Here is a 14,650-nt window from a genome sequence, read left to right as displayed (position 1 = left end):
AGAGCAACTCTCTCTTAGGGTTAGGTCGTACCTGTCGCCTGCTCAAAGTGAAGTTCCCAATTGACCAGTCATTTGCTATATATGCAAGCCGACGGCTTCTTACTAGTCGCAGCTTCATGGGTGCCAACTCTCTAATTTACTATTACAATTATTTCTTAATCAAAAATTACTTCTATTCAACGATTTGGTATGAAAACAAGAGAGACTAAAAAAAAAAATACTATGAAAATTCCCAAGAAGAAAATTATTAAGATATATAGATACAAATATATATATATATATATATATATCAACAAATTTTCACTTGTACCTTTAAACAGTTGTAGATTTTGATTTCTGAGTCAACCTTTTAGGTATCCTCTTGAGGTGAAAATGATTGAGACCATAATTTTTACAGATCACAATTCAACAAATAAAGAATTAATACTTTCAATTATATTTTCTATTGAGGCCATTTTGCATGAACTAGAAAAGCATTGTTTTTTTGTTTTTTTTTCAAATGAGTCAAAATTGAAATTATTATTCTAAAAAGAATAATTAGAAATCAAGTGCCATAAAAACCAACTAAATAACTATGTTATATAAAAAAAAATCAGGTAATAAATAATAATTAATAATTCATAAATTTTTTTTCCAAAATTTGTTAAATAACCATTTAATTTGTTTATTATTAACAAATACTAAACCAAATACACTACTATTTTACAAAGTTGAAAATCTTCCTCCTCTCCTCTCTCTCTCTCTCTCTCTCTAATATAATACTTTATCCTCATCAAAAATCCTCCTCTCTGCAAAACCTTTGCCTTAAACTTCTTAACCGAGAAAGAGAGAGAAGCCATGGAAAGGCTTCTGTACTCTTCTTCTCCAAGCCTTTTGAAAATTCAATCAAAGCATTCGTCTTTTCTTCCTCGTCTTGGACGATGTGACTTACCAAGACTCAGTTTTTGCTCCCCAAACAGACCTGAGTGGCGGCGTGTCAACTCAATTTCGTGCAAAAACGAAAACCCTTCTCTGCCCTCGTCTTCTCAACCGAGCCAATTGAGTAATCCGGCGTTTCTGCTGTCTCCCGGTGATGACTCGCCGACTGGGTCAGCTCCGAATTCCAATATTCTTAACCAGATCGCCGAACGAGCTGTTAATCAACGAAAGGTATGGATTTTCCATTGTCACCCACGAAATCTTATACAAGTTTTTACTTCGATTTTTTTTATTTTTTTATTTCTGGGTTTCTAAGTTGGAGTTGGTAAAGATTGTAGGTTGAAGTTGCAGTTAATCGTGTTGCATTGATATTGTTCTAATCGAGTGTCATTCTTTGATTAGTTCCTCTTTGTTTTCTGAGATTATGCTAGGAGTCATTCAAAACTAGGGTCAGCTTTTTGGTTAAAAATGGGGGAGAAGAATTGAATTAAAGACTAAAATTTTGGTTCCCTTAACGTTTCTTTTGGAGGAACGAAGAGTTAAACATGGGATAATTATTAAATCTACGAATGTGTTACAAACAAAATTGTTGCAGTGCTGTGTTATTTTTCCGAAGGAGTTGGGGGATGGTGAGGAAAATGCTTCTTTTCTGGGTTTTCTTCAAGTCTATTGCTCGGTTTTTTGCTCTTACCTTGACCTTGGATTAGGAGAATATTTGTAGCTTGGGATGTTCTTTGCATTGCCTGAAACACATCTAGTCTTTTGGACATAAGATTTTGTGGTATGTTATCATATGATGTCAATACCTTAAGCAAGCATGAAGTTTGTAAGATATCTTTTCTTCTTTCAACTTTTAGCAACCTGGTTCTTAGTTCTTTTTTGGCAAATGTTAGAAGACTAGTGAAAATTTTCTGTATTCCTTGAAATCTGCAAGCTGTGTTTGGCTCAAGTGTATTTCTTCCGGAATTATGAGAACCGACTATCTCAATTGCAGCTACTAACTCCAAGGAATCCGGGGTGATAAATGCTGAAAAAATTCATAGTTCTTATTCTCTTGGCTACCATGTGAGTCATTTGCATGAAAGGAACAGAGTGGGCTTTTGAGGGTCTAGCTTTTCTTAGAGTTAAGGATTTATGGTTCCACACCTTGTGTTTTTTGTTTAAGACTCACCCTGTTGTTTCTTATGAGGATTTGGAAATCCTTATTGATATTTTGACTGGCTCTCTCTTTAACATGGGTGGTGTTTCTCCTTTTTTCCTCTTAAAAAACTCTAATGCTGCCATTGTTAACATTCATCGATTCTTCTTAGAAATCATATTTTTGATGACTACTATCATCATTTCACATCATACTTCTAATAAGCTGACAGTCACTTGAAATTGATGGTTGACTAGGCTATGAACTTGTATTACATAAAATATTGCACTATATCCCATGCCCATACATCCAGAGTTCCCACTTTCCCTCCTCTATCTTCTACCTCTTTTCTTGCTATGAGGAAATGTTTGTTTTGAGTTGTGATCTTTTCTGTATGTGAGCTTCTTAGTACACTATTTTGGGACTTCTGATAAACTATAACACGATAAGGATCTTTTGTATCCCTGTGTCTATTCAAATTTGCTGAATAAACACTATCATCCTTATGTTCATCTGTAATTCAATGTATATCAGTGCTCCTTTTGTTATTTGTGTTCTAACTGTGCTTACAGTTTTACTTGCAAATGAATGTGAAACATCTTTTTCAGCTAAATTGTAGAAAGGCCTATTCATTAATTCCAAATTTTGTCTAGGATTTTGACCATTGTTCATCCGTTTCAGTAAGTTGATTTCTTGTGATAATGTTGATAATTTCATATATTTTCTATCTGTTTCAGGCATTAACTACAGGGACATTCATGCTTCTCTCTGCTGTCATTGCATTCTTAGTCCAACCAATTTTTGCTCCAGCAGCCCATGCAGCCTTCCAAACTGCTGTAAATACTGGTGTTCCAGCAGCTGGGGGTAGACTGATCCGTACAGAATTACTAAGTAGTGCTTGGACCGGCTTCTTTGCAGGTTGCTTGCACACTCTATCAGGACCAGATCACCTTGCTGCTCTGGCTCCACTCTCAATTGGACGCACTCGAATGGAAAGTGCTGTAGTTGGTGCCCTCTGGGGTTGTGGCCATGATGCTGGTCAGGTCATCTTTGGGTTAATATTTTTACTTCTAAAGGATCGACTCCACATTGAAATAATACGAACTTGGGGCACCAGAGTGGTGGGCTTAACCCTACTTGTTATTGGTGCAATGGGCATTAGGGAAGCTCAAGAAGTTGCTGCTCCATGTGTTGCTTTGGAAAATGGTGAGTGCGATGTTAGTGTCTATGAGGCAATCGAAAACCCAACAGTAGGCAAAAAGAAGATTGGTTTTGCTACTTTCGCCACTGGGATTGTCCACGGGTTACAACCAGATGCATTAATGATGGTATTACCTGCACTTGCTCTGCCTTCTCGTTTAGCCGGTGCTGCATTTCTAGTTATGTTCTTACTTGGAACTGTGGTTGCAATGGGAAGCTATACAGTATTTATAGGATCATGCAGTCAGGCACTAAAGGACAGGGTTCCCAGAATTACTGAGAAACTAACCTGGGCGTCTTCCCTTGTAGCAATTGCTCTTGGTTTGGCCATCATTATTAGCCAGTTTTTTGGATATAGCTTGTACTAGTCATCTGACCTGCGTCATCTCTGGAAGCTACATTACTAGGGTTAGAAAAGGATCTGAGAAATGTTATTTGATTATTTTAGCAAGTTATGATACCCGAATCATTGCCATAATTAATCCTTCATGAAGCGGGATATCCATCCGGAACGGGCAATCTTGTTTTAGTGAGAATTATTATCTTTGTTTTTGTTTTTCAAAGATGTAAGTTGAATTTCAGGCAAACCATTTATGTGAGAAGTGTTCGTAATTTTTCTAAATGGTAGGCTTTCAGGTTTTAGTTATTTGACTTCAATTATCATTCCTGTTCTCACCAGCTCTACCTTAACCAAGTCTATTGCCTTGCTGCATACTGAACTTTTCTGCTTGGTTTTAGTTTCTCAAGTGATATTGTTTGCTTCTATTTTATAGTTTTGATTTTTTCTGTAAACAAGAGTTGATTCCCATCTAGTAGGCTTTACCAAAGTACACCCAATGAATTTATTTTGAGAGCTCTTCTTTTTTTATACACATAGCTATTTGTTGCTTTTCACCAAATCGTAATAAAATTTCTGCTAATTTCTGTATAACAATTCAATATCATGTGAATTGGTTTTGTTCTTTTAGAATTTTGAGAAGATTTAACTTTTGACTTGAAAGTTAATTCTCAGCCATATTTGGTGAATTCATCCAACTTCTCAAGAACTACATATTAGCATTAATTCTGTGCTAGTGTATACTTAGAATGATTTTGTAATGAGCCCAGATAATTTTTCAAGAACTACATCATTCCATTAGAAATCTGTAACATTAAAATTCAACAAAATGGTATATAACATAGCGGACATCCCGATTCAGACATTTCAAGGTAAACTCTTGAAGGCTTGTAGTTCCTGTATTTGTATTGCCGATGAAAACATTAGTCATCAGCATCACAATTTAGAGCTATTACACAGTTCATCAGTTCATCAATAGCCCAAGAAGTCTCATGACACAATCATCTTTGTCATATTGCCTGTCACCCAAGCCCTCAGTTCATGGCTAAAACATCCTCCAAACTAATGAAAAAAGACAAACCTACAGGCATCTGACTCTCTCCTTTCTTTTCCTCCTGGAACATCAAACCATTTTATGGATTCCATTAGCTGCTTTTGCAATCTTTTCAATGAAAAATAAAAGTGCCAGAATTTGAACATGAGGCCATCGATGTTAAAGAGAAAAAAAATGGGAAATTTGAGGATTAGGGCTTCTGCTTTTTCTCGATGTCATAAAGCACACAAACATCTGCAGCTGTCTTCATCTGTAAAAATTAAATGAATTCAAAAAAAAAAAGAATAGAGGTAAAGATGCGATCAAAACAATCTAAAAACGTGAACATAGAAGTTAACAGATCAAACAACAATCGAAGAGAATGTTAGTGGGCCATGCAAACTAAAATTTTTATCATATTTTGAACAACTTCACGCAATCGTATTGTAATACAAGATTTGAATTGACAGATGAAATATTCAACAATGATTAAAAAATGTCCAAATATGCATGAAACTGGAACCAGAGTCGATAGCTATTTATACTATTTACAGCTAAATCCCTAGAGCACAAATTGACAATAATGCAGAAGAATCATTGTAAATTGTTATTTACCATGCTAACCAAATTTTAGTGAATAATTCCCCCAGATCACCACAGATCTTCAGCAGAAAAACAAAATACCAACACAACTTAACTGATGGACAACAAATGTATATGTGATGCATAAACACGCAATGTAGATTAGTATGATTGGGTATGGCAATCAAGTTTCACATAGATGTACACATGAAGAGCACCTTCACTGAATAGATGAAGGATGTCCTATGTCCTAGCAATTTAAGAAAAAAATTTTCCTTTCGTTTGCTGGAAGAGTATAGATAAACAATGGGTTCCTTTTAGAAACAAAAAGGAAGAATTTGGTACCTGTATAACGTTCACAGTTTGCTTGATTGCCCATCCAAATAAGCTTACAGCAAGTAAAAATGAAACTGGTGAGCCTGCTTTCATAGAAATTGTTAAAACCTGAAAGAAACAATCCAGAAACTAATAAGCAAGGAGTACACTTCTAAATGCATGATAAACAAGTATTAATGAAAAAATTATTGCTCACATCTATCAGATCTTCAGTCTGGTTCTCTGCAATTAGAAATAGGATAATATACAAAACCTGCAGACTCAACAAAAGACACTTTATCAAGAAGTAAGTCCTAGCTAACTAAAACAATTGTTTCAAGTCTTAGGAGGACTGCAGACACAATTACCTCACATGCCACACAGCAGTAAGCCATGAACATTCGGTTCCCATAGTAAGCCTTAAAAAGCCAGTTACTGCTGTCTTTTACATCCTTATGACTTGCCTTGCCCGCTAAGAAAGTACTGCAATTGAAATGTTAGCATTCCATAAACGTGCATATTTTTTAGCAAAAGGCACGGCTTTTGGCAACAAAAGTTAAAACTTCATTGATAATTCCAGTCTAAAAAGTAATATGTTAAGAGAAAATGAGTTATACCTGTACATTTGCAGCCAGTGGCTCGCAATATCTAAGGCAAGCAATGACAAGAAAACCAAGCTAGGCCTGCATGAAAGTCCTACTGAATAACTTGGATATATGTGCATCTTAAGCAATGTAATTACGACGCACATGAAAAAAAAAAAAAAAAAATTGAACAGAAATTACCAGTACACTTGGGAAAGAATAACTAGTAGACAAGCAGTGCTAATCCTGGCACAAAAGCAAAATTTATCAACACGAGGATATAAACAGAAGCTATACCTCATGGATATCAATGAAAAAAGGATATGAGATAATGTTGACATAACAATCAAAAGTAAATTTCTATCTTTTGTGTGAGAGTACGTACATGCATGAGAGAGAGCGAGAGAGAGAGAGAAAGAGATACCTATCTGTTACCATATCCAGAACAGCTCCAAAGGTTGACACTGAGCCAGGAAAAGAGATGATTATAATGCAACAGCTTAGTATTTATTTGCTCGCTGAAATATTCACAAATCCATGATACCCAGTGTTTATATTTTTTAAATACTTGTCATATTGTCTTTCACTTCTTTGTTAAAAAAGCAAAAGAGAGGAAAAAATTGATTCATCAAATCCATCACATGCAAACAACCTTTATGAAATGATCACAAATTAGCTGGTCCAGCCATTTTTTTTTTTTTCCAATTCTTCTCAAACAGGAAACAGCTTGTTTTCCTAATTAGCAAAATCTTTTTAAGTGAAGATGAAGATGACATTAGTCGCCAGGAAGACAATATGTATTCCTTTTTCTATTTACAACCACATATAGAAAGAGGACTTATAATTGGGGAGTGATGCCAATTTCATTACCCTCTTTATCTCATCTCTATGAACAAGAGGCTTCACATACTAAATGCTGCCTAGAACACAATTCCCCACACTTGTAAATTAAAAAGCGGAAGGCATTGATAGAAAACTCACGAGAGGGGATATAGAGCCAAAAACTAATAGTTTTGACAAGAATAATAATCTCAAGTCATCGTTGTTGACTTTAGTCCTAAGCGGAAAAGAAAAGAATAAAAAAGCAAAACAAAGAACAAAATTTAGCTTCAGGCAAACTTAGTATCCCGGGCACAGCTCCACATGCCTCTAAATGAATTGTATACATGAACATAGATATTAAAGAAAAAAATTAAAAACTTAATGGAGATAAAGCCAGACTGAGCCATGTGTTGAATAAATTTCCAAATGCTCATCCCTTTAAACGAATTATCAACATGAATGTAGATATTAAAGTAAGAAAAAAAAATACAAAATTTGGTTGCAATGAAACCAGACTGATCCATACCTTGATTAAATTTACGAGCACACCAACCATCAACAGCATCACAAACAAAGCTGAACCAAAGATTAATCACATTAAGCTTCATTCTAATATGCAATTGGATTCAAGCTTAAGAGTGAAGAAAAAACTTTATTAGATATTCATTCTCACCTCAAAAGGTAAAGGAGAGAAAAAAGCCTTTTATTAGAAAAGCACAGAGCAAAGCCAATGCAATTCAAGAGAACTCTTATATAACCTGTGCATTTTACACATAACCATGATCAAAACCCAAACGAATTAAGCTAAATACAAAATTAACAACACAAAAACCCACCAAAGGTTTGGGGTACATTTGCTTCAACTCCCTTCATTTTCCAACCTACGTACTAAATATTCTTAATGCACATATTTAAATTGTAATTTCATGCCAAAATAATTCCACTCATAACTCGAATTCCTTTAGATGAATTGTAACCACAAACTAATTAAGCAAGAATATGAAATCTACTTAACTCTAATTGAAAATAGAATTAAAAGACTATTCCCTTTCATCAACTGATTTATACTATATTCCTATTTCTATTCTCACGAAATTTTCATTTTTAAACCTAATGATACATCCTAACTGCTAAACAATTAATGGTATATTTAAACAAGAAAGAATTAGAAACCTACCAACGATATTGGGAATATATAGATACACAGACAACTTTCTTGGCTTTGGCTTTGACTTGTTAGCCATTTATGCTTCACTGCAGATCCCAAATTTAGGAAAACGAAGATTTTCCCGGTCAATTTAGCTTCTGCATACATTGATTTCTTCTCAAAACACACCAATCATACAAATTCGTATACACATAATATACATATATATATGTATGTATATCAATATATTGCATATAATTACACAACACACTGGAACCCGTTGCGTGAGAGAAGTTAAAGATAAAGGAAATACGATCATGGGAAACGGGTCCCTAGGCCTCCAACCAGATCTCGCCTCATCGCCATGAGAGCAACCAGATGATGGTCGGGCCAGAGGCTGACATAGCCGTGCACTGTGAAGAGTTGAGCGAACGAGAGAGAGAGAGAGAGAGAGAGAGAGAGAGTACCTTAGCGAGAGCAGGAGAAAGCTACGGAAACAAAGCGGTAATACCAGTTTCTTCTGGTTCCTTATTCGTCCCTTCAAATTCTCTCTAATTTTTGATTAACCGCAAAACATTAATTAATTACTTAATTAATTAAAATATGCAAGAAAAGATAGATTATGAAGAAATTAATATGATTCTGACAAGTACAAAAAACTGAACAACCAAAAATGTCCGAAGTTAAGAAATTATCTTATAAACTTAATTAAATTTAAGTAATTAATTTTTAATAATTGACTTCATCAAAAATTGTTTGATAATTGATAAAAATAAATAAATTAAACATTTATATAAGAATTAACTATCCTCTTTTAATAGCATAAATTCGATTTTGATGAAATTTCAATTCTTATTTTAATAACATTAAAGAAACTAACTGGGTCTGATTTTTTTTTATTTTATTTTATACCAAAGTAAGCCCAGCTTTTATATTCAAATCATGTATCCGAAGTCCATACTTGTACGCATTGGGCTCGTGGGTTTGAATGGCCCGTTATTTTTATTCATATATATATATATATATACTACAATATAATTACTTTTTTACGAAAAATATATTGAATTTATTAATAAAAAATACGAATATCTATCTTATCTAAAAATATAAAATAATTTTTCTTTTGTAAAACTTGAACGAACTCCGTTTATGTAGTTTTGGATGAGCAAACGGAGAGCTCTGCAGTCTTTCGGATAATTAACCACCGAATCGTTACGGCGTTTGGTGGAACCTCTAATGAAGCACGTGCGGCCCATTCAGTCTGTTGGGCTTAACCATATCTTCTCTCAAATTTCGGTAATTATCACTTTACCAATAATATGTATATAAACAGATAATTGATATATAGGACAATAACAAATTTACCTGTTATCTAAATAATTACGGAATAAATTCATAATTTATGTAAAAATTATTTGTAAATTTATAATTTCTTTTGACTATGTATACAGAATTTATTACAAAATTGTAAATTTAATTTTTTAAAACAAACAACAGATTTGACTGATATATATATATATATATATAAATATAGAAAAATAATTAATTTTTTGGAAAATAAATAATTAAAAAGGACCGGATATGATGCAAAAACACAACGAAGTGGCGGAGAAAGAAAACGAGACATGTACGGACAGAGGAATCGGGCGGGAAATAAGGAGGGAGGGTCCCACTGCACGATGTGCGTCCGTCCGATTTACATCATGTTTCCGCCAATTAACACTGTTTATTTATTTTTAATTACCCAATTATCAGAAGGCTACTGCAGAGTGTTGTTTTCTTAAACCACTAATTAATTAATATATTTATCGAAAACATCGTAATTAATCTGAATAAAAATTTTGCTTATCATTAAAGAGATGGATTAACTACTAAGTGACCTATTATTTCGCAGCTGTGATCTGCAATTGGCACCTTCTCGTTACTTTCCTTTTTATGATTAGGAGGAAAACAAAAAGATTAAAAGCAAAAAAATAAAAAGAAAAGGACAAAATCATAATTAATCACGTTGTAGACTTGCAGTCTATAGAGAATAACTTGTTGGTGTGTGAACACAGAGCAAACAGACAGATTATATAATCAGACACTGCTCGAGGGCAAACCTACAATTTTTTTTAAAAAAATTTTAATTTTAATAAACTTGATTAAACAAGAAAAATCTGAGGCGAATAATCAAATCAATCACCCACATACCAAAATTTCAAGAACCAAATCAATAAAACCTTAAAAAAGGTTGAGGACAAAAAAGCCAAGAAAGGAAAAGATGCTCCCCCCACTGTAAAAATTCCTGTTCAGTTGATTTGGTTTCTTTTGTTTGTTAAAAAGTACAGAATTAAGTCATTAAACCAAACAGACCCAGATTAAGAAAAAAAAAAAAAAAAAAAAAAGTTATTAAATTTACCAGTTTGGTCTATGAACCCTAAAGGGATCAGGGGAGTAGTCTGATTCTGCTTTAAAATGGTCGCATAAGAATACACTTGTAATCAAAAATTAATAAAATAATTAATAACAATGCTAAGCATCCACATGGGTCACAGTCGATCAACCATTTTGGTGAAGAAATCCAATAACTTCTTTTAACTTTTTTTTTTTTTTTCCTTTGTTTTTACTCCACTTTCCTGGAAATTTTTTCCTAGAAAATCAAGGCTTCAATGCTAGCCTTCTTGGGTGTTCTACATACAGGGCAAGAATCAAGAAAAGCCTCACAATTTCTGCACGAACAAAGGTGTCTACAAGGAAGGAACAAGACGCACGATTCCCGAGAATTACAGCTTCTGCACACCATTGTCGTCTTCCTCCTACTTCCATCTTCGTCTTCTTCTTCCACCACTTTCTCTTTCCCATCCAAACACGGAACTCCTCTGTTTTGCTCAGTTTCTTCCGTGTTCAAATCGCAGCAAGACTCCGCGTCTTCCGCTCCTCTATTGACGCAGCAACAAGCTCTCTCTCTCATTTGCTCCAGTGCGCTGTTGAGAGAGACGATCATGGCTTCGTTCTCTTGTGCCACTCTCTGCCATGACTGGTTCTCCATCTCAAGTCTGTGAAGCAAATTCTCAAGCTCCATTGATTTGTTAACCGCTTTTGCAATCTCCTCGTCTTTTCTTCTGAACATAATAGATGCATTTTCCTCGATTTTCTTTACAATCGCTGAAAGTTGTTGCTTCCTCTGTTCTTGCAATAGAACCCGTAATCTATCGTTCTGGTCAAAAAGCAGAGGGCGACGCCATTAATACAACACAAAAAAACCAAGAAATTCTAACTTAAAATTTAAGAAGATAACTCATCCTCCATTGGCATCTTAACGGAAAAGGGATTCTGAGTTTTTAATGAAACACAAATTAGAGATGATCGAAAATTAAGTGTACCTGCAATTTGATAAACTGGTCGATTTCCTGCCCCTGTTTTTCAAAATACGCAGCCATGGTCTGAGAAAACCCAACCGACTGTTGTTGATTGCTGGTGTTGTTTTTCAAATGAAGAGGACTAACAATGAAACCGTCATCACAGAGCAGATTCTGTTGATTTCTATGCAACCGCTGGGTCTGCAATTGCTGCATCTGTTGCTGTAATTGTTGTTGATACGGTTGTGGCTTCTGTGGAAGATCAAAACAGACTTGATTAAACCCACCGCCACCCCCGGCACCGCAGCCGTTGTCAATCCAAGCAAAATCCGGCGACCCACCGCACGACTGAAACCCAATGTTCTCTGAATATAACTGCGCCTGTATCGCCATTACTATTATAATAATAGCTTCGTAACCGACACAAAAATTCAAATCCACACCCAAACTCAAAAGGCGAAACCGAAACGAAGCCTTCTCTTAAAAGCACAAACCGAAGATCAAGAATCCAAACGGCTCATCTTCAAATCAGAGGAAATACGGAAACCAATATCCTTAATCTTGCTCTTCTCGTTACTGTTCTTATTTCCGCTGGGTAATTGTGGCGACGAGAAAGAGGAGAGGGAAACAAAATGAGGTGGGAGGGGGGGTAATGGCGTAGGTGTATATTTATATGGGTAGATATAAGAGTAAAAGCCAGAGAGAGAGAGAGAGGGGTGGGGTGATGCGAAAATTAAAGAAGAAAAAATGGAAAAAGAATTGAATTAAAGTAACTGAAAAACTTGAAAAGGAAAGGAAGAAAGAGAGAGAGAGAGAGAGAGAGAGAGAGGGGTCAGGCAGAGGACGTACACATGCAGATTTTGTGACTAAACTATCGGGTCAGAGATATCAGAGGCGTTTGTTTGTTTCCTCTGATTTGAATAAAGAAAATTTTTCAATTCCATGTGGAATTGTTTTCAAGATTTATTTTCTTTTTTATTTTCCCGAACAGCAAACAGAGAGAGAGAGAGAGAGAGAGAGTCTGAATTGGTCAGTTTTTTTTATTTTAATTTTGGGTTGGGGGGGGGGGGGGAGAGAGAGTCAGAGATATGTCAGTTTAGTCATTTAGAAAGAAAGCCCGAATAATAGGATTCATTTATTTATTTATTTTTTGGGAATATAAATTTATTTTATTATTTAATGCGTGTAACCTCCAATGCTTTAACAATTCTTGAAATTGCTATTTTTGTTTGCTTTTATTTTTTAAGAAAAAAAATAAATAAAAAAAAAAAACTCACATTAAATGACGTGTTTGACTTTTAATTAATTTGGTCAAAGATATTAATCGAGATTATTTAGTGGTTTGTTTTTGCCATAATCTTTTCTCATGTAAATATTATTGATTTTGTTTTGGTCTCAATAACGTGAGACAGCCTTGATAGAGGTGTACCCCCCAATTAATGTAGATTTCACATTTAATTAGGATCAAATTATATACACACACACACACACATATATGTCAATAAGTAAATATTGAATGTCTAATATTGTTACTTTTACAAATTGGTTTGATAATATTTTTGAACCAAATTAATATAATGTGATACAACAAATAAATAATAGTAACAAAATCTTATTTTTTTAAAAAAATTTTGGATTTTTACAACAAATATTCATATATATATATATATGTGTGTGTATATTTAGCACCAAATTTATTTATTTCTTTTTAAAGTGCTTACTTCTAAAACCCAACATGGGATTAGATATTTAATAAATGTATAATTATATAATTCCTTATTTATAAGAACCCACAAAAAAAAAAAAAAAAAAAAGTCTCATTAAACTTGAAGTTTGCAATTAGGCATGATAGTAAAACAAAAATTAATAATATTCTTGAATTAGTTGACCGTATTAATTCATTATATCAATGTGCATGTTTATATTTGTAAATAAAAAAAAAAAATTGTATAGGAGATGACTACCTTTCATATTGCCATTGCTGGCTGATCTTATAATTGAAATTATATGCGTGCATGAATGTCTCTTATTTATTGTATATTCACACCCACACCCCATATATACATATATAGTTCTATATATATATATATCTATATATATATAGTTTTTTCAATTGTGGGGGGGGGGGGGGAGGGGGTTAAGTGGGCCAAATTAGTACTATTATGGGTAATAATTATATTAGAGACAAACAAATAAAGTTAAAAACCTCCACTTAATTGTGCATGAGGTTAAATGTGGTCAAATATGGTAAATAATTTATATAATGTATTGTGGTATGATTTTTCTTTTGTAACGAGAGTCAATCAATGAGTAAATTTGACATTCAATTATTGTATTTATTAAGGACATATATGTTATTGTAGTCAATTTCATTTAATTGGGTAAGAAAAGTACTTCCCCTTCTAAATAGTAATTAGAGGTGTATTAATGTTATAATTTTGAAACAATTTCAAATAATTTACTACTTAAATTGCCATTAGCAAATGTTATATGAATTGGGTTTTAGCTAATTTAGAACCAAGAACACGAGTAATTGACTCTGATTGAGTAAAGTCAAACTAATTATTTTATTATCTTCAAATGAACATGTTATAGGCCAAAGGATACAAAACAAAAAAACAAAAAGACAATTTGAACCACTCGAACTTAATCCTTAATTTTTATTTTATTATTGTTATTATTATATATTTTATTCATATTGTTATCCTCGAACTAAGTTTTAGTTTCGAGTTCGTACCTAACAAGATTAATACCAAACTAATGACCTCATTTCAAGTAATCTATCTCGAGCCGGACTAATATATAAGACCAAATTGCAATTTTCATTCGAAAATTAAAGTAGGGAAATAAATCGGGTTTTGTCAAAGTTAGTTTATATTAAATTAAAATTTACTTGACTCATTTTATATTTTTACCATTACACATGTGAAATTAATCTCTTTTTTTTGTCCATTAAGAACAAAGAAATAAATTTGAGAACCTTATCCCCTAATTTTATATTTACTCATCATAAGTAAATCATATATATATATATATATATATGGGGGATATTTTGAGTGCCCTATACATAATTAATCACACCCATAATAAGCCATTAAGATAAAAGTCAATATACAAGCCAATATAGCCTCTTGTATGGATGTTACATCCCCTTTTTAAGCCATCTAAAGGTAGAAAGGAAAAACAAAAACAAAAACAAAAACAAAAAAAAGAGCATTCAAATGCACAATGGC

At 33.6% G+C, this 14,650-nt stretch overlaps 3 protein-coding genes across 6 annotated transcripts; 1 reads left to right on the top strand and 2 right to left on the bottom strand.

Moving 5' to 3' along the window:
- The first annotated feature begins 742 nt into the window (after window positions 1-742).
- Window positions 743-3,902, top strand: LOC110816534 (chloroplast protein FOR GROWTH AND FERTILITY 1-like). The gene is made up of 2 exons (XM_022044762.2): window positions 743-1,149; window positions 2,794-3,902. The coding sequence occupies exons 1-2, from the start codon at window positions 838-840 to the stop codon at window positions 3,622-3,624; spliced, it is 1,143 nt and encodes a 380-aa protein (XP_021900454.1). The 5' UTR covers window positions 743-837; the 3' UTR covers window positions 3,625-3,902.
- Window positions 3,903-4,386: 484 nt separating this feature from the next.
- LOC110816444 (CDP-diacylglycerol--inositol 3-phosphatidyltransferase 1-like) lies at window positions 4,387-8,696 on the bottom strand. Of its 4 annotated transcripts, none has more exons than XM_088222401.1 (11): window positions 8,544-8,696; window positions 8,107-8,234; window positions 7,603-7,687; window positions 7,456-7,505; window positions 6,493-6,571; window positions 6,309-6,353; window positions 6,141-6,206; window positions 5,892-6,006; window positions 5,741-5,797; window positions 5,554-5,652; window positions 4,387-4,897 (listed from the first exon to the last, which is right to left on the bottom strand). In XM_088222401.1, the coding sequence occupies exons 2-11, from the start codon at window positions 8,171-8,173 to the stop codon at window positions 4,838-4,840; spliced, it is 723 nt and encodes a 240-aa protein (XP_088078527.1). In that variant the 5' UTR covers window positions 8,174-8,234; window positions 8,544-8,696; the 3' UTR covers window positions 4,387-4,837. The 4 variants fall into 4 exon arrangements, with proteins under 4 accessions (XP_088078527.1, XP_021900335.1, XP_088078529.1 ...); XM_022044643.2 differs by having other exon boundaries at window positions 6,532-6,571; XM_088222403.1 differs by having other exon boundaries at window positions 8,107-8,183; window positions 8,544-8,672.
- Window positions 8,697-10,553: 1,857 nt separating this feature from the next.
- LOC110816445 (SBP (S-ribonuclease binding protein) family protein) lies at window positions 10,554-12,056 on the bottom strand. The gene is made up of 2 exons (XM_022044645.2): window positions 11,442-12,056; window positions 10,554-11,275 (listed from the first exon to the last, which is right to left on the bottom strand). Exons 1-2 carry the CDS (start codon window positions 11,808-11,810, stop codon window positions 10,709-10,711), a joined length of 936 nt encoding a protein of 311 aa, XP_021900337.1. The 5' UTR covers window positions 11,811-12,056; the 3' UTR covers window positions 10,554-10,708.
- Window positions 12,057-14,650: the final 2,594 nt, after the last annotated feature.

Source organism: Carica papaya, chromosome 6, assembly GCF_054855325.1.
Source record: "Carica papaya isolate Zhongbai chromosome 6, ASM5485532v1, whole genome shotgun sequence".
Taxonomy (NCBI): Eukaryota; Viridiplantae; Streptophyta; class Magnoliopsida; order Brassicales; family Caricaceae; genus Carica; species Carica papaya.
This window is presented reverse-complemented; position numbering and strand designations above follow the sequence as displayed.